General features: G+C 40.2%; 1 protein-coding gene across 1 annotated transcript in view; it reads right to left on the reverse strand.

Moving 5' to 3' along the window:
• The window catches only part of LOC128653388 (adenosine receptor A3), a 36,925-nt gene extending 22,361 nt beyond the window's left edge, over positions 1-14,564 (reverse strand). Inside the window, exon 1 of the mRNA XM_053706637.1 lies at positions 13,954-14,564. Coding sequence (XP_053562612.1) covers positions 13,954-14,297 — 344 coding nt within the window. The 5' untranslated portion in view covers positions 14,298-14,564. The remainder of the gene's footprint in view (positions 1-13,953) is intronic.
• Positions 14,565-20,696: the final 6,132 nt, after the last annotated feature.

Consider the following 20,696-nt stretch of genomic DNA (forward strand, 5'->3'; position numbering starts at 1 on the left):
CGTTAGAAATCTAACGACAAAACTCCAGCCGCAGAAAAAAGTCAGTAGTTAAGAGCTTTCTGGGCTAACGCCGGTTCATAAAGCTCTTAACTACTGTACTCTAAAGTACACTAACACCCATAAACTACCTATGTACCCCTAAACCGAGGTCCCCCCACATCGCCGACACTCGATTTATTTTTTTAACCCCTAATCTGCCGACCGCAAAGCGCCGCCAGCTAAGTTATCCCTATGTACCCCTAATCTGCTGCCCCTAACACCGCCGACCCCTGTATTATATTTATTAACCCCTAACCTGCCCCCACAACGTCGCCGCCAGCTACCTACAATAATTAACCCCTAATCTGCCGACCGCAAAGCGCCGCCACCTACATTATAGCTATGTACCCCTAATCTGCTGCCCCTAACACCGCCGACCCCTATATTATATTTATTAACCCCTAATCTGCCGCCCTCAACGTCGCCTCCACCTGCCTACACTTATTAACCCCTAATCTGCCGAGCGGACCGCACCGCTATTATAATAAAGTTATTAACCCCTAATCCGCCTCACTAACCCTATAATAAATAGTATTAACCCCTAATCTGCCCTCCCTAACATCGCCGACACCTAACTTCAAACATTAACCCCTAATCTGCCGACCGGAGCACACCGCTATTCTAATAAATGTATTAACCCCTAAAGCTAAGTCTAACCCTAACACTAACACCCCCCTAAGTTAAATATAATTTAAATCTAACGAAATTAATTAACTCTTATTAAATAAATTATTCCTATTTAAAGCTAAATACTTACCTGTAAAATAAACCCTAATATAGCTACAATATAAATAATAATTACATTGTAGCTATTTTAGGATTAATATTTATTTTACAGGCAACTTTGTAATTATTTTAACCAGGTACAATAGCTATTAAATAGTTAAGAACTATTTAATAGCTACCTAGTTAAAATAATTACAAATTTACCTGTAAAATAAATCCTAACCTGTTACAATTAAACCTAACACTACACTAGCAATAAATAAATTAAATAAAATACCTACAATTACCTACAATTAAACCTAACACTACACTATCAATAAATTAATTAAATACAATATGTACAAATAACTACAATGAAATAAACTAACTAAAGTACAAAAAAATAAAAAAGAACTAAGTTACAAAAAATAAAAAAATATTTGCAAACATAAGAAAAATATTACAACAATTTTAAACTAATTACACCTACTCTAAGCCCCCTAATAAAATAACAAAGACCCCCAAAATAAAAAATGCCCTACCCTATTCTAAATTACTAAAGTTCAAAGCTCTTTTACCTTACCAGCCCTGAACAGGGCCCTTTGCGGGGCATGCCCCAAGAAGTTCAGCTCTTTTTCCTGTAAAAAAAAACATACAATACCCCCCCCCAACATTACAACCCACCACCCACATACCCTTAATCTAACCCAAACCCCCCTTAAATAAACCTAACACTAAGCCCCTGAAGATCATCCTACCTTGTCTTCACCTCACCAGGTATCACCGATCCGTCCTGGCTCCAAAATCTTCATCCAACCCAAGCGGGGGCTAGACATCCATCATCCGGTGGCTGAAGAGGTCCAGAAGAGGCTCCAAAGTCTTCATCCTATCCGGGAAGAAGAGTAGATCCGGACCGGCAACCATCATCTTCCAAGCGGCATCTTCTATCTTCATCTGATGAGGACCGGCTCCTTCCTGAAGACCTCCGACGCGGACCCATCTTCATCCGGCGACGTCCAACTGAAGAATGACGGTTCCTTTAAGGGACGTCATCCAAGATGGCGTCCCTCGAATTCCGATTGGCTGATAGGATTCTATCAGCCAATCGGAATTAAGGTAGGAATATTCTGATTGGCTGATGGAATCCGCCAATCAGAATCAAGTTCAACCCGATTGGCTGATCCAATCAGCCAATCAGATTTAACTTGCATTCTATTGGTTGTTCCGATCAGCCAATAGAATGCGAGCTCAATCTGATTTGGCTGATTGGATCAGCCAATCGGATTGAACTTGATTCTGATTGTCTGATTCTATCAGCCAATTGGAATTCGAGGGACGCCATCTTGGATGACGTCATTTAAAGGAACCGTCATTCGTCGTTCAGTCGTCGGCCAGGATGGATGTTCCGCGTCGGAGGTCTTCAGGATGCTGCCGCTCCGCTCCAGATGGATGTCGATAGAAGATGCCGCCTGGATGAAGACTTCAATCGGATGGAAGACCTCTTCTGCCCCGCTTGGATGAAGACTTCAATCGGATGGAAGACCTCTTCTGCCCCGCTTGGATGAAGACTTCTACCGGATCATGGACATCTTCAGCCCCCCGCTTGGGCTTGGATCAGGACATCGGAGGAGCTCTTCAGGACGGATCGGTGAACCTGGTATGGTGAAGATAAGGTAGGAAGATCTTCAGGGGCTTAGTGTTAGGTTTATTTAAGGGTGGTTTGGGTTAGATTAGGGGTATGTGGGTGGTGGGTTGTAATGTTGGGGGGGGGGTATTGTATGTTTTTTTTACAGGCAAAAGAGCTGAACTTCTTGGGGCATGCCCCGCAAAGGGCCCTGTTCAGGGCTGGTAAGGTAAAAGAGCTTTTAACTTTAGTAATTTAGAATAGGGTAGGGCATTTTGTTATTTTGGGGGGCTTTGTTATTTTATTAGGGGGCTTAGAGTAGGTGTAATTAGTTTAAAATTGTTGTAATATTTTTCTTATGTTTGTAAATATTTTTTTATTTTTTGTAACTTAGTTCTTTTTTATTTTTTGTACTTTAGTTAGTTTATTTCATTGTAGTTATTTGTAGATATTGTATTTAATTAATGTATTGATAGTGTAGTGTTAGGTTTAATTGTAGGTAATTGTAGGTATTTTATTTAATTAATTTAATGATAGTATAGTGTTAGGTTTAATTGTAACTTAGGTTAGGATTTATTTTACAGGTAATTTTGTAATTATTTTAACTAGGTAACTATTAAATAGTTCTTAACTATTTAATAGCTATTGTACCTGGTTAAAATAATTACAAAGTTGCCTGTAAAATAAATATTAATCCTAAAATAGCTACAATGTAATTATAATTTATATTGTAGCTATATTAGGATTTATTTTACAGGTAAGTATTTAGCTTTAAATAGGAATAATTTATTTAATAAGAGTTAATTAATTTCGTTAGATTAAAATTATATTTAATTTAGGGGGGTGTTAGTGTTAGGGTTAGACTTAGCTTTAGGGGTTAATACATTTATTAGAATAGCGGTGAGCTCCGGTCGGCAGATTAGGGGTTAATAATTGAAGTTAGGTGTCGGCGATGTTAGGGAGGGCAGATTAGGGGTTAATACTATTTATTATAGGGTTAGTGAGGCGGATTAGGGGTTAATAACTTTATTATAGTAGCACTCATGTCCGCTCGGCAGATTAGGGGTTAATAAGTGTAGGCAGGTGGAGGCGACGTTGTGGGGGGCAGATTAGGGGTTAATAAATATAACATAGGGGTCGGCGGTGTTAGGGGCAGCAGATTAGGGGTACATAGGGATAATGTAAGTAGCGGCGGTTTACGGAGCAGCAGATTAGGGGTTAAAAATAATATGCAGGGGTCAGCGATAGCGGGGGCGACAGATTAGGGGTTAATAAATGTAAGGTTAGGGGTGTTTAGACTCGGGGTACATGTTAGAGTGTTAGGTGCAGACGTAGGAAGTGTTTACGCATAGCAAACAATGGGGCTGCGTTAGGAGCTGAACGCGGCTTTTTTGCAGGTGTTAGGTTTTTTTTCAGCTCAAACAGCCCCATTGTTTCCTATGGGGGAATCGTGCACGAGCATGTTTTTGAGGCTGGCCGCTTGCGTAAGCAACTCTGGTATCGAGAGTTGAAGCTGCGTTAAATATGCTCTACGCTCCTTTTTTGGAGCCTAACGCAGCCTTTATGTGGACTCTCAATACCAGAGTTATTTTTATGGTGCGGCCAGAAAAAAGCCGGCGTTAGCTACGCGGGTCCTTACCGACAAAACTCCAAATCTAGCCGTTAAGCTGGTGGTCTAGGTAGTGAGATTCAGTGACAGAGTTGCAACAAATCAGGGGTGGAGATGTCTAGGTTACGTTGGACATATCTTGTGGGGAGTGGCTATGTTGTCCTCAGCAGCATGGGACTTGGTAGCTGCTGATGGGAGAGTGGGCAAAACAGTGACAATTTCACATAGTTGGAATCTCTGCTACTTAATAGAACACAGGCTTTGGGACAAACATCAAGTAGGATATATACCCCCTATATTATCACAATTCATTTTCAAATCACTGTTAGAATATGTAATGATGCTTGCCCTTTATCTGCTATGAAAGACATAGATAAATATCAGAATGTTTCACTTCAGATTTAGAAACATATCAAAACCACAGGACATATAGATATCAGATGAAGCTTTGATCATCATGTTTTGCAATCAAAATATTTGTTCATGGTGTGCATTATACAGCAAGATGTTATAAAAATATAACTTTGTATAAAAAGCTTTTAGAAGTAGTACAAGAAAATACAAGAACACAAATACAGCAGCATTGTTTGTGCACAAAGATTTCATGCAGTTGTCAATATCAATCAAGTCCAGCAAGTTATATCACATGTGCATGCATGGTCAGTGATTGTACATGCATGGTCAGTGATTGTATATGCATGGTCAGTGATTGTACATTTATAGTCAGTGATTGTACATGTATGGTTAATTATTGCACATTTATAGTCAGTGATTGTACATGTATGGTTAATGATTGCACATTCATGGTTAGTGATTGTACATGTATGGATAATGATTGCACATTCATGGTCAGTGATTGTACATGTATGTTTAATGATTGCACATTCATGGTTAGTGATTGTACATGTATGGTTAATGATTGCACATGCATGGTCAGTGATTGTACATGTATGGATAATGATTGCACATTCATGGTCAGTGATTGCACATGTATGGTTAATGATTGCACATTCATGGTCAGTGATTGTACATGTATGGTCAGTGATTGCACATGCATGGTCAGTAATTGTACATGCATGGTCAGTGATTGTACATGTATGGTCAGTAATTGCACATGCATGGTCAGTAATTGTACATGCATGGTCAGTGATTGTACATTCATGGTCATTGATTGTACATGCATGGTCGGTGATTGTACATTTATGGTCAGTGCTTGTACATGCATGGTCAGTGATTGTATATGCAAGGTCAGTGATTGTACATTTATGGTCAGTGATTGCACATGCATGATCAGTGATTGTACATGCATGGTCAGTGAATGTACATTCATGGTTAGTGATTGCACATGCATGGTCAGTGATTGTACATGCATGGTCAGTGATTGTACTGTACATGCATGGTCAGTGATTGTACATTCATGGTCAGTGATTATACATTCATGGTCAGTTATTGTACATGTATGGTCAATGATTGTACATTCATGGTCAGTGATTGTACATGCATGGTCAGTGATTGTATGTGCATGGTCAACTATTGTACATTTATGGTCAGTGATTGTACATGCATGGTCAGTGATTGCACATGATCGTATATATGCATGGTCAGTGATTGTACTGTACGTGCATGGTCAGCAATTGTACATTCATGGTCAGTGATTGTACATTCATGGTCAGTGATTGTACATGTATGGTCAATGATTATACATTCATGGTCAGTGATTGTACATTCTTGGTCAGTGATTGTACATTCTTGGTCAGTGACTGAACATTCATAGTCAGTGATTTACGTGTATGGTTAGCAATTGTACATTCATGGTCAGTGATTGTACATGCATGGTCAGTGATTGTACATTTATGGTCAGTGATTGTACATGCATGGTCAGTGATTGTATATGCATGCTCAGTGATTGTACATTCATGGTCAGTGATTGCACATGCATGGTCAGTGATCATACATGCATGGTCAGTGATTGTACTGTACATGCATGGTCAGCGATTGTACATTCATGGTCAGTGATTATACATGCATGGTCAGTGATCGTACATGCATGGTCAGTGATTGTACTGTACATGCATGGTCAGCGATTGTACATTCATGGTCAGTGATTATACATTCATGGTCAGTTATTGTACATGTATGGTCAATGATTATACATTCATAGTCAGTGATTTACGTGTATGGTCAGCGATTGTACATTCATGGTCAGTGATTGTACATTGTATATGTATGATCAATGATTGTGTTTATATTGTCAGTGATTGTGTATGTATGGTCAATGATTGTACATTCATGGTCAGTGATTGTACATGCATGGTCAGTTATTTCACATGCATGGTCAATGATTGTATGCGCATGGTCAACTATTGTACATTTATGGTCAGTGATTGTACATGCGTGGTCAGTGATTGCACATGATCATACATGCATGGTCAGTGATTGTACTGTACATGCATGATCGGCAATTGTACATTCATGGTCAGTGATTGTACATTCATGGTCAGTGATTGTACATGTATGGTCAATGATTATACATTCATGGTCAGTGATTGTACATTCTTGGTCAGTGATTGTACATTCTTGGTCAATGACTGAACATTCATAGTCAGTGATTTACTTGTATGGTTAGCGATTGTACATTCATGGTCAGTGATTGTACATTTATGGTCAGTGATTGTACTTTCATAGTCAGTGATTGTATGTGTATGGTCAATGATTGTTCATGCATGGTCAGTGATTATACGTGTATGGTCAGTAATTGTGTATGTATGGTCAATGATTGTGTATGTATGGACAAAGATTGTGTATGCATGGTCAGTTATGCTTTATTAGTTTCACTTTTTATAGAATATTGAAAAATGTTGGATGTCTGATTTTTCTTTCCCTGGTAACAAATGCAGGGATACCAGTTATCATAGCACTTTTGGAGCTCTGTCCAGATGTCCTCCCTTCAAATATTTATTTACCAATACCCACCCCTTATACACAATACACAGATTTAATATTAAACTAATGACAAGTATACTGTGTAGTACTTAACTTTAAATGTAAAATGTCTCTATTTGCAATCTTCATGGTCATTTCAGGCCATAAGCAGCTTATAGGACAAGCAAGCTTTATTGCATCTATCCCATTACAATAAATCTTGCTTCTTTTGATCATATTCATTTTTTACTTTATATTCTTTTCATTAGTTTTTATGCCTTCTTTGCTGTCCATTGGAAGGAGATTCTATAACTGATACCACTTTAATAATTTCCAATACTGAAATATACTCAACTTTTAAGAACTGCATTGTGCTTAAAGGGACACTGAACATCAAGATTAAACTGTCATGATTTAGATAAAGCATGCAATTTTAAACAACTTTTAAATTTAGTTTAGTTATCAAATTTACTTTGTTCTTTTGGTATCTTTTGTTGAATTGTATATTTAGATACTGTATGTTCAAACCGTGCTTATATCTTAAACACTGTACATAAGTAATGTTTGCACAATTTTTGCTGAAATGTATTGCAATATATTTAGATATGCTCTTCAACAACTGATACCAAGAGAACAAAATAAATTTTCTAACTGATGGCAATTAGAAAGTTGTTTATAACTGCATGCTCTGAGTCATGAATTTTTAATTTTGTTTTTTATACCCCTTTAATATTTCATATTTTCACAAATAGCTTACACAGGCCCAGATTACAAGTGGATCACTCCACTTTGTAACACCAGCCCACGATAATGTGCGTTGGTATTACAATTTAAACGCAATGCGAACGTGAGCTCGCGTTTGCATTGTTAGGAAGCATTGCGCTCACGAGAATGTGCTTCCATAGGCTCTTATGGGAGCCTCGTTCTGATGCCGTTACAGTTAGTATCAGAACCTTGTGCAGCATAGATGGTTAGTAGTGCAATAATGGGCAGCATTTTTAAATATATATGTACTAGTCTTAAAGCTCGTTCACACGGGCCATTTTTTGCAGTACAGCGGTCCCACCCCTTGCGCTCTCTCCCTCCCCCTCTCTTTTGCTCTATCTCTCTCCCCCTCTCTTTTGCTCTCTCTCTCCCCTCTCTTTTGAGCTCTCTCTCTCTCCCCCTCTCTTTTGTGCTCTCTCTCCCCCCCTCTCTTTTGCGCTCTCTCTCCCCCTCTCTTTTGCGCTCTCTCTCTCCCCCTCTCTTTTGTGCTCTCTGTCTCCCCCATCTCTTTTGCGCTCTCTCTCTCCCCATCTCTTTTGCACTCTCTCTCTCCCCCATCTCTTTTGTGCTCTCTCCCCCCCTCTCTTTTGCGCTCTCTCTCTCCCCCCTCTTTTGCGCTCTCTCTCCCCCCTCTTTTGCGCTCTCTCTCCCCCCTCTCTTTTGCGCTCTCTCTCCCCCTCTCTTTTGCGCTCTCTCTCCCCCCCTCTCTTTTGCGCTTTCTCTCTCCCCCCTCTTTTGCTCTCTCTCTCTCCCCCCCTCTTTTTTGCTCTCTCTCTCCCCCCTCTCTTTTGCTCTCTCTCCCCCCTCTCTTTTGCGCGCTCTCTCTCCCCCTCTCTTTTGTGCTCTCTCTCTCCCCCCTCTTTTGCGCTCTCTCCCCTCCTCTCTTTTGCTTTCTCTCTCTCCCCCTTCTCTTTTGTGCTCTCTCTTTCCCCCACCTCTTTTGCTCTCTCTCTCTCCCCCCTCTCTTTTGCGCTCTCTCTCTCCCCCTCTCTTTTGCACTCGCTCTCTCCCCCTATCTTTTACGCTCTTTCCCCCTCTCTTCGCACTCTCTCCCCCCTCTCTTTTGCTCTCTCTCCCCCATCTCTTTTGCGCTCTCTCTCCCCCTCTCTTTTGAGCTCTCTCTCTCCCCATCTCTTCTGTGCTCTCTCTCCCCCTCTCTTTTGAGCTCTCTCTCTCCCTCCATCTCTCTCCCCCTCTCTCTCTCCCTCCCCTCTCTCCCCCTCTCTCTCTCCCCCTCCTCTCTCTCTCCCTCCCCTCTCTCTCTCCCCCCTCCTCTCTCTCTCCCCCCTCCTCTCTCTCTCTCTACCCCCCCTCTCTCTCCCCCCTCCTCTCTCTCCCTCCACCCTCTCCTCTCTCTCTTCCCCCTCTCTTTTGCGCTCTCTCTCTCCCCCTCTCTTTTGCGCTCTTTCCCCCTCTCTTCGCACTATCTCCCCCCTCTCTTTTGCTCTCTCTCTCTCCCCCATCTATTTTGCGCTCTCTCTCCCCCTCTCTTTTGAGCTCTCTCTCTCCCCATCTCTTCTGTGCTCTCTCTCCCCCTCTCTTTTAAGCTCTCTCTCTCCCTTCCTCTCTCCCCCTCTCTCTCTCCCTCCCCTCTCTCCCCCCTCTCTCTCTATCCCCCTCCTTTCTCTCTCCCTCCCCTCTCTCTCTCCCCCTCCTCTCTCTCTCCCCCCTCCTCTCTCTCTCTACCCCCCTCTCTCTTCCCCCCTCCTCTCTCTCTCTCCCCCCCCTCTCCTCTCTCTCTCCCCCCTCTCCTCTCTCTCTCCCCTCCTCTCCTCTCTCTCTCTCTCTCTCTCTCTCTCCCCTCCTCTCTCTCTTTCTCCCCCTCTCTTTTGTGCTCTCTCTCTCTCTCCCCCTCTTTTGATCTCTCTCTCCCCCTTCTCTTTTGTGATCTCTCTCTCTCCCCTCTCTTTTGCTCTCTCTCCCCCTCTCTTTTGCGTGCTCTCTCTCCTCCCTCTCTTTTGCGCGCTCTCTCTCCCTCTCTTTTGCTCTCTCTCCCCCCTCTTTTGCGCTCTCTCCCCCCTCTCTTTTGCTCTCTCTCTCTCCCCCTCTCTTTTGCGCTCTCTCTCTCCCCCTCTCTTTTGTGCTCTCTCCCCCTCTCTTTTGTGCTCTCTCCCCCCTCTCTTTGCACTCTCTCCCCCCTCTCTTTTGCTCTCTCTCTCCCCCATCTCTTTTGCGCTCTCTCTCCCCCTCTCTTTTGAGCTCTCTCTCTCCCCATCTCTTCTGCGCTCTCTCTCCCCCTCTCTTTTGAGCTCTCTCTCTCCCCCCTCTCTCTCTCCCTCCCCTCTCTCTCTCTCCCCCCTCTCTCCCTCCCCTCTCAATCTCTCTCCCCCCCTCCTCTCTCTCTCCCCCCCCTCCTCTCTCTCTCTCCCCCCTCTCCTCTCTCTCTCCCCTATTCTCTCTCTCCCCTCCTCTCTCTCCCCTCCTCTCTCTCTCTCCCCCTCTCTTTAGTGCTCTCTCTCTCTCCCCCCCTCTTTTGCTCTCTCTCTCTCTCTCTCTCTCTCTCTCTCTCTCTCTCTCCCTCTCTTTTGTGCTCTCTCCCCCTCTCTTTTGTGCTCTCTCTCCCCTGTCCTTTGCGCTCTCTCCCCCCTCTCTTCGCACTCTCCCCCCCCCCCTCTCTTTTGCTCTCTCTCTCTCCCCCATCTCTTTTGCGCTCTCTCTCCCCCTCTCTTTTGAGCTTTCTCTCTCCCCCATCTCTTTTGTGCTCTCTCTCCCCCTCTCTTTTGAGCTCTCTCTCTCCCCCCCTCTCTCCCCTCTCTCTCTCTCTTTCTCCCCCTCTCTCTCTCTTTCTCTCTCCCCCTCTCCTCTCTCTCTCCCCCTCTCTTCTCTCTCCCCTTCTCTCTATCTCCTCCCCTCTTTATCTCACAACCGAAACCGGCCACGCCCCCTTCATGCATGACCATGCCCCCTCAGGCCATGCACGTCCGGCCACACCCCCTCATGCCGGTCGCGCCCCCGCTCACGCTCGATCACGCCGACTTCTGCCTCAGATCAGCTAGGGAGTAGGACTCAAAGGCCAGGTGTGATTGTCCTCGTGCTGTCTCTACTGTGCATGACAGCTTCGGACAAGCACATTTGGCCTTCTATATAATAGGATATGATTATATACATATATATATATTTATGTGTTAATGTGTGTATATATACACATAAATATATATGTATATAATCATATACATATATTTACATTGCAGTCTATGGGAACACACAATTCCCATAGACCTCAATGTAAAAGCACTTTTCAGGGCCATTTTTTTTTTCTAACACCCCACTCCCACCAACTTCAGACTCCAAAAACTGCCTAGTGCAGTTGTTTTTAATTTTAATTTTTTTTTACTTTTTTAAATTAAAAACTACAATGCCCTCTTTTTTTAGGGCATTTGGGGCACGTTTAGAAAATTAACCATTGATCTAATCTCTAGTCAATTTTCGGAGCGCTAATTGCTACTGCGAGCTCGCGGTAGCAATAACCAGCCACTTGTAATGGCTGGTTAATTATTGCCCGTTTGCGGAAGCGCAATAATTTAGTGCTCCATTTGAAATCTAGCCCACAGTGAATTAAACTGTGGATATGTTACTTACCCATAATGCATTGTACTAGGATGATTGTGTTCCATAAATGACAGTGAATATAACCCTTCTAAATTTTTATTGACCAACCTGTGATTAACCCCTTAACGACTGAGGACGTGCAGGGTACGTCCTCAGAAAAAAGGCAGTTAACGCCTGAGAACGTACCCTGCACGTCCTCAGTGTGGAAAGCAGCTGGAAGCGATCCTGATCACTTCCAGCTGTTTTCCGGTTATTGCAGGATGCCTCGATATTGAGGCATCCTGCAATAACATTTTTTACCCCTCCGGTGCAGAGAGAGCCACTCTGTGGCCCTCTCTGCACCGGACATCGATGGCCGCATTCGTTGGTGGGTGGGAGCTGAAGTGGGAGGTGGGTGGGCGGCCATCGATGGCTTCTTGGTCAGAGAGGGGGGCGGGATCGGGGGCGGTATCGCCGGGGGCGCGCACGGGCGCGCGCGCGTGCACGGGGGGTGGTGGGCGGGCGCGTGCACGGGGAGGGAGCGGGTGGGAACCACTTACACTACAGAAACGTTTTTTTTGTATTATGGGGAGAAAGGAGGGAAAAAAATCCCTAATTAAAGTCATCTAAGGGATCTGGGAGGGGGTGGGGGATTAGTCTTGGGGGGGGGAAGCTACACTGCAGAAAAAACAAAAAATAAAAAAAATAAAGACATTTTTACATGCAAACTGGGTACTGGCAGACAGCTGCCAGTACCCAAGATGGCCCCCAATAAGGCAGAGGGGGAGGGTTAGAGAGCTGTTTTGGGGGGGATCAGGGAGGTTGGGGGCTAAGGGGGGGAATCTTACACAGCAGCATATGTAAATATGCTATATATAAAAAAAGGATACCTTTTATTTTAGTACTGGCAGACTTTCTGCCAGTACTTAAAATGGCGGGGACAATTTTTGGGGTGGGGGAGGAAAGAGAGCTCTTTGGGAGGGATCAGGGGGTCTGATGTGTCAGGTGGGAAGCTGATCTCTACACTAAAGCTAAAATTAACCCTGCAAACTCCATACAAGCTACCTAATTAACCCCTTCATTGCTGGGCATAATTCACGTGTTGTGCGCAGTCTCATTTAGCGGCCTTCTAATTACCAAAAAGCAACACCAAATCCATATATGTCTGCTATTTTTGAACAAAGGAGACCCCAGAGAAGCATTTACAACCATTTGTGCCATAATTGCACAAAATGTTTGTAAATGATTTCAGTGAGAAATCTAAAATTTTGAAAAATTTAACGTTTTTCTTTATTTGATCGCATTTGGCGGTGAAATGGTGGCATGAAATATACCAAAATGGGCGTAGATCAATACTTTGGGTTGTCTACTACACTACACTAAAGCTAAAATTACCCCAAAAAGCTCCCTACATGCTCCCTTATTAACCCCTTCCCTGCTGTGCATAATACACGCATGGTGCGCAGTGGCATTTAGCGGCCTTCTAATTACCAAAAAGCAACGTCAAAGCCGTATATGTCTGCTATTTCTGAACAAAGGGGATTCCAGAGAAAAATTTACAACCATTTATGCCATAATTGCACAAGCTGTTTGTAAATAATTTCAGTGAGAATCCTAAAGTTTGTGAAAAAATTTGTGAAAAAGTGAACAATTTTTTTTATTTGATCGCATTTGGTGGTGAAATGGTGGCATGAAATATATCAAAATGGGCCTAGATCAATACTTTGGGATGTGTTCTAAAAAAAAAATATATACATGTCAAGGGATATTCAGGTATTCCTGACAGATATCAGGGTTCCAATGTAACTAGCGCTCATTTTGAAAAAAAGTGGTTTGGAAATAGCAAAGTGCTACTTATATTTATTGCCCTATAACTTGCAAAAAAAGCAAAGAACGTGTAAACATTGGGTATTTCTAAACTCTGGACAAAATTTAGAAATTATTTAGCATGGGTGTTTTTTGGTGGTTGTAGATGTGTAACAGATTTTGGGGGACAAAGTTAGAAAAAGTGTGTTTTTTTCCATTTTTTCCTCATATTTTATATTTTTTTTTATAGTAAATGAGAAGATATGATGAAAATAATGGTATCTTTAGAAAGTCCATTTAATGGCGAGAAAAACGGTATATAATATGTGTGGGTACAGTAAAAGAGTAAGAGGAAAATTACAGCTAAACACAAACACTGCAAAAATGTAAAAATAGCCTTGGTCCCAAATGGACAGAAAATGGAAAAGTGCTGTGGTCATTAAGGGGTTAAGCAGTGGCCTGTCCAATCCATAGATTATTCAATAGAACCTGTTCTGAGAATAACATACACTTATGATTTATTATGATAATTAGAGAGTAAACTCAAATATTAGTGAATATAACCCTTGTACATTTGTATTGACCAACCTGTGATTAAGCAGTGGCCTGTCCAATCCATAGATTATACAACTGATCATGTTCTGAGAATAACATACACTTATGATTTATTATTATAATTAGAGAGTAAACTCAAGTATTAGTGAATATAACCCTTGTACATTTGTATTGACCAACCTGTGATTAAGCAGTGGCCTGTCCAATCCATAGATTATACAACCTGTTCTGTGAATAACATAGACTTATGCCATATAAATATTATTTGGAGAGAATACTGAAATGTTAGTAAGTATAATGCTTGTTCTTTTTTATATTGACAAATACATGATTAAGCAGTGATATTTTAAAAAATGTGCTTAAAAATCATCTTCAACAGTAAAAGAAACATTTAACCTACCTGGTTGGTATCTTAATTCTTAGATACCTATCAATGGCTATAGCCAGCAGAGACAGGATGGAGGCATTTGTTAATATGATGATCAAACAGCTCATAAACAAGCAAGCATGAAAATGAAGTTCCATATTTAGTGTAACAATAATTGCCAAAGGCACAACAAGAATTCCCACTGCCAGGTCTGCCAGTGCCAGAGATACAATAAAGTAAAAAGTTGTGTTTTGTAGACCTGGGTTCAGCTTCACAGCCAAAATCACCATTATATTTCCAAAGAAAGCTGAAATCCCAATCAAAGTTTCAGCAGCAATGTAGAATATCGTATAATTGTCTGTGGTTTCATTAGCCATAGCTAGAGATGGTTATGCACAGTAGCACCTATATTCCAGAAGAACAAAATAGATCTTGGTCATAAATCTGAGATGCTGTAGCCCTGTGATTCTTGATACAGCTCATCCTTCCATGACAAAAAGTGGTTTATAATTGTGTTTTTGCCGGTGCAATTTCTATTTTCTGATTTTCAAAAATAGATAACAATTGAAGGATGAAACCTGCTGTCCAAAGGAAATAGCTGCTGTTTTGAGTGATCTCAAAACATCGTTCTGGTAGGATGTAGTAATCATATGCTACTATAGGCTGCTAATGAAAACGAACTACTACAAAGTTTGTACTGAATATTTAGAGAACAAACTTTTGAAACTTGATAGAGATGGGTGCTTCCTCTGGTCACATGCAGTAATCTCTTGCAAAAAAACAACAGCAAAAAAACAGTGTATAAAAGAGTAGATATATAGAAGCATCATTACATCACTAAACAAAAGAAATTCTGTGTAAGAAAACAGTTCAGAAAACACACGTAAATGTCATAGAATTTATAATAAAAAAGCTAAATAGCTTCACATATTTAATATCTAGTATATTGCACTGTGTTACTATAATTACAAGGACAGGATAATGAATGTATATTGGAATATTGTTATTTTTATTAAAGGGACATGACAACCAAATAAAATATTTCATGATTTAGGTAGAACATACAATTTTAAACAACTTTCCAGTTTACTTCTATTAACATTTTTTTTCATTCTCTTGGTATCATTTGTTGAATGAGCAACAATGCACTACTGGTGACTAAATGAACACATGGGTGAGCCAATCACAATCAGTATATACTTGTAGCCACCAATCAGCAGCTAATACCTAGGTTCTTTGCTTCTTCTGAGCTTACCTAGATAAACTTTTCAAGGAAGAAAATTAAATAATAGAAGTAAATTGGAAAGTTGTTTATTATTGTATGCTCTGTCTAAATTATGAATGTCTAATTATGACTTTACTGTCCCTTTAATTACGCCTTTTATGGGAGTGATGAAATGCTGAGTTTAAGGCCCCTTTAACATGTAACTAAATCAAGGGCCCATATGCAGCACATGTAAGTAGGGTTGTCACCTCAGCCATGTTTTCCTGGACACTAATGAGCTATTCATGCTGTAAGGTGTGCAGAGAGGAACATGAATTGTGCTGTTCAGCGTCACTATTTGTGTGCTGTCCAGGGTTGAAATTCATGTTCCTTCCTGCACACCCTGCAGAATGTATAACTCATAAGTGTCCAGGAATGCATGGCTGAGGTGGTAACCCTAACTGTAAGGCAGGAGTAATGTGGTATAATATAAATTGTTTGGGATAATTGAATGATAGTCCTAAAAGTTCTGATTATAGAAGCACAGCAACAGAAAGCAGGACTGGAACCAGCATGAGAACTGGCAGAAATATGGAACTAGGACAGGACTGGCCTCATCATGGAGTAGGAATAGGTTTGGGAACAGAGATCTTGGAGGAGCAAGATCCAGAATTGTATGGCATACAGAAACAAGCCCTAAGGAAAAGATGCAGGAACAGGCGGAATGTAAATACATGGGTCATACTAACAGGAAGTACAGAAAACAAATCAAGCAATGGCTGGGCAAGTGCAATGTGAAACACTTCCAAACAGAGGGAACGTAATGCAGAAGGAATCTGAAATGCACCAGCGTAAAGGGACAGTTAAGCCAAAATTAAACTTTCATAATTCAGACAGAGCATACAATTTTAAACAACATTCTATCAATAGAAGTAATCTGACAAGTTGTTCTTATTGCTATTCTCTAGCTGAACAATGAAATAAACATTTTAGGTTTCATGTTCCTTTAAAGAAGTTACAATCAAATCAGGCAAATGAATATATATGTATAGAAGCATATATGTTACAGTTAAAGTGCAGAAATCAGTTAATGTGCACATTACCTAGCTAATCTGCAGATTAACTAGGGTAATCAGTTAAAGTGCAGAAAAATTGTTTCATTTCTCAAATTACCTAGGTAATCTGCAAATTACCTAGGTAATCTGCAAATTACCTAGATAATCTGCACATTACCTACTAGGCCCTAGTTAAAGGGCAAAAAATGCACTTTAGCGGTAACATATATATAAACTAAAGGGAGTCCCATGGTTTTTCCTATGATAATCAGTTCATATCACTTTTTTTAGAGAGCCTGGGGCACTTTTTTGTGAAAATGGCGGTAAAAACTAAATCTTAAAGGGCAGTGCGGCACACTTTATGCATCATTCATTGCCCAGACACACTTCAACTTCTTAACAAGTTTATAGTAGTTTTCCCAAGGGTATAACAACTGCTCTCATTCTGTTTTTGCATTTATTAGCATCTTGGCCTCTACACTTCTAAGCATTGTATATTTCCCATTCTGCATTCTGAATTGTTACAGAATCGACTTCCCTGCAACCCATTGTGGAATTATGCAATGAGCACAAATAAATGTAAGAACATCGTACTGAGAATGTGAAATATCTGCCATTCTAGCTGTAATGTATCTGTGATAATACAGTTGAAAAACAAATAATACACTTTCAAGCACTTTTGCTTTTTAGAAAAGTTTGTTTCTCTCATGTAAACTGTTTATTGAAAAAGAAGCCAAAGAATGTTCCAATTTCAGCCGAGGGCAGATACGCTCCAGAGTGCTCTGTTCTAATCAGAGCCTCTGGTGCAGCAACTGCCTCTGGGAACCTTACCATGGGTCACAGCCCACACGTCTTGAAATTCTCTCCACTTGTGCGCTCCACTTGTAATCTGACCTAAAATGAGGAAAGCATGTCCTGAAACCAGTTGTAAAACTGATTTTAGTTGTTATAGTAATCCATTTAGTATACAGACAGACTCAATGCAAATTATGAAAAAGAAACTAAAATATCCATTGTTAATTTAACCCACCAGAGGTTAATACTAACTTCCGCTCACCCCCACAACAGTTTAACAATAACTGCCACTTTAGATTCTGCAGAATTGGTTGGCGCCCTACAAATAACCGATAATAATAATAATAATAATAGACCTGTGCATTTGGCACTTTAGTTCACTACCAAATGCGGAAGAAAATGGCCGCTTGCAGCAATCAGCTCTTTTTGCAGCCTGGATTTTTTCTTGTGAAAGTGCAATACACTAAGATCTGGATTTGCACAGATCTCAGTGTGTTGAACTTTCACAAGAATAAATCTGGCTCAGAAAAAGAGTTGAATGCCACGAGTGTCCACCTTCTTCTGCATTCGACAGTGAATAAAACTGCTAAATGCACAGGTCTACGCACTCACCCAACTCCCCTTCTTTTGTTAACACAAACTGAACTGATTTGTGTGATCTGCCACTAATGAAGCACAGAAAGAAGGCCACAAAAAGGGATAATGTACTAAGAGGTGCACTTTCAAAAACCATAAATATGGGAGAGTGATGAATAACTCACTCAGCATAGACATGGTAAACAGTTTTTAGTTGTTTTTTTTTACCTAATGTTTTTAAAAGTCCTGTTTAATTTTATAACCCTGTCCGCCTGCTCTGATGAGGCAGACAGGAATTGCCGGAATTCAACCCGATCGAGTACAAGAGCTGCTGGTGCAATGCTGAATACGGAGAGCGTATTGCTCTCTGCATTCAGCAATGTCTGTCGGACCTGATCCGCACTGTTGGATCAGGTCCGACAGACATTTCATAAATAGGCCTCACTGTATTTTTTTATGAAAGTTGAACCTTACCAAACCCCACACTATATGATGCCTACATTTGTAAGTATGCATTGCAACTTAGCCCTGCTAGCTCACTTCTAGTTATACACTACTTTAACACACAAGACGTTTCACCATCTTTATTTCTATATTTAATATATCTATCTATATATATAAATGTAATCTTTATTTTAAAGTCTGACCACCTGAACCTTAAAACTACCGGAATTGTCGATAAAATATCGGCAGGGTGGCAACCCTAGAAGAGGCTGGGATTGCGCCAAAGTTACAGATTGACACCTGATCTGAAGCTTTATTCTGAGAATTAACAGATTTTAATAATGGACAACAACCAAAAATGACTCTTAATGCACCATTTTCTCTCCTGACTTGTGTAAAAAGTAGCAGTTTGTTGCAGGGATATTACTATTTCTTTTTGAAAGATGATTGCACTCTGGGATTTTAGAGCTGTTACAAATCAGCTTTTAATGCATTCATAATTGCTATAATATAAAGGGTTCCATTTATGAAAGTCCAGACGGACAAGGGTTTGTTTTCACAAACCTGTCCGAGCAGCATTTCGGCCACATGGCAGCTATACACTGCCCGCATTTACCATTGCCCAAGTGGCTACAGGCAAATCTGGAGAGTTTAAGGCAGTTCTGTGTATCTCTTTTACTGTTCTTCTTATTTTAAAAATAAAACAACAAAGTGCAGCTTCAGTGAGTCAGGCATGTCAGTTTGTGACTTCCTGTCTGTAGGCAGTTAGTTAGGGAGTGAGGGGAAAACAATAGCTTCATGATTAGAGTATAGTACGTAGGTATACATATTCAGTGAACACCCTGCATTGTTTTTCCCATTTTTAGGAGAGTTAGCTGCAAAATAGGTAATGCATGTCAATTGCAAATTGTATCTACAATTAATGCTTTATTTAAATAGCCTATATAAATTTTGGTGTATAATGTCCCTTTAACTCCTTAAACATCCATTACCCGCATCAAAAAACCTGTTTAAAAAGCTAAGACATGAACATTTTGAACCTAATACTTCTCTATCCTAAAATAAAAGTTACAAATTATACTAATGACAGATAAAGGGCATAAACAATGATAAAGTACCAATATTTATTCACACATATTCAAATACAGATAAAAATTATATATATATATATATATATATATATATATATATATATATATAAGCACATATGTACTAAAAAATATCATACACAAACATATGTTGTAAAAAAGGCCTCTGAAGTACTATTCAGATATAAGTGCCAGCACTAAAGTCACTTATCAACCTATAAATTATCAGAATAAAATCCAAAGTTTTTAATCCAAAAACAAACCTCTGGAGGTGGTATCCTGATTAATCCACAAAGAGAGGCAGAGACAATCACATTGATGGATTTCTAAATGGACTTGAATACATGCAGCTTACCAGGACCTGAAAAAAACAAATAGAGCAAAATGATATTATAAACAGCGACCCTAGTGGGTATACACTGACCAGATAATAATGCACAAGTTTGCCAATGCAATTTGACCACACAAGGTCTTTAACAAGACCGTGCACTTGCAAAACGATAAATATGCTGTCATAAGCAATATCGCTCACCGACTGCTTCCAATGGCCTGTTATACCTCAATTTCGGCAACCAGATTTCGGCTGCCAAAAACATTTTCTTGTCTTATAGAAAGTATCAGAAGCCGCTAATCTATAAATAATACCAGGTTTCCAATCACCGTGCAAACCGTTAATACACTGTTGGAGGCTGTCGATACAATGAGAGAAATTACACCAAGCTCAACTAGGTGTAAACTAGGAAAAAGGAGCTTTTTGAGACCTATTTCCCATTAAAATCTAACCCGCCTCCCAAAAATAAACCCGACATGTCAAAACCCCTCTATCCTCCATCCCCCCACATTGCAACTAACAAAAAATGTATTAACCTCTAAACCGCCATCCCCCACATCGCAACTAACAATAAAATGTATTAACGTCTAAACCGCCATCCACCCATAATGCAAAGTACCTATTTAAACTATTAATCCCTAATCGGCCATCCCCCACAACGCAAAGTACCTATTTAAACTATTAACCCCTAATCCGCCATCCCCCACAACGCAAAGTACCTATTTAAATTATTAACCCCTAATTTTCCATCCCCCTACAACGCAAAGTATTAATCTAATCACTAAACCCCCTAACCTAACACCCCCTAAGTTAACCCCATTGCATAAAATAAAAAAAGACTAGTAAACTAATAAATTTATTAAAATACCAAAATTAAAAATCCTAATCTAAAATTAAAATCTAAAATCCTAACATTGCATAAAAAATAAAACCTAAGATTTAATTTAAATACAAAATCTAAGATTACATAAAATAAAAAAAATCTAAGATCACAAAAAATAAAAAAAATCTAAGATTACGTAAAAATTGTGAAATTATCACAAATAATTTTTTTTAAACCTAATCTAATACCCCTATAAAAACTAAAAAGCCACCCCAAAATAAAAACACCCCTAATCTAAGAATAAACTACCAATAGCCCTTAAAAGAGCATTTTGTAGGACATTGCCCTGAAGCAATCAACTTTTTTACCTAAAAAGAAATACAAATTAACCGCTAACAGTAAAAACCCACGAAACCCCCCAAAATAAAAAAGTCTAAAAAAAAATAAGCTACCCATTGTC

This window comes from Bombina bombina, chromosome 3, assembly GCF_027579735.1.
Source record: "Bombina bombina isolate aBomBom1 chromosome 3, aBomBom1.pri, whole genome shotgun sequence".
Classification (NCBI taxonomy): Eukaryota; Metazoa; Chordata; class Amphibia; order Anura; family Bombinatoridae; genus Bombina; species Bombina bombina.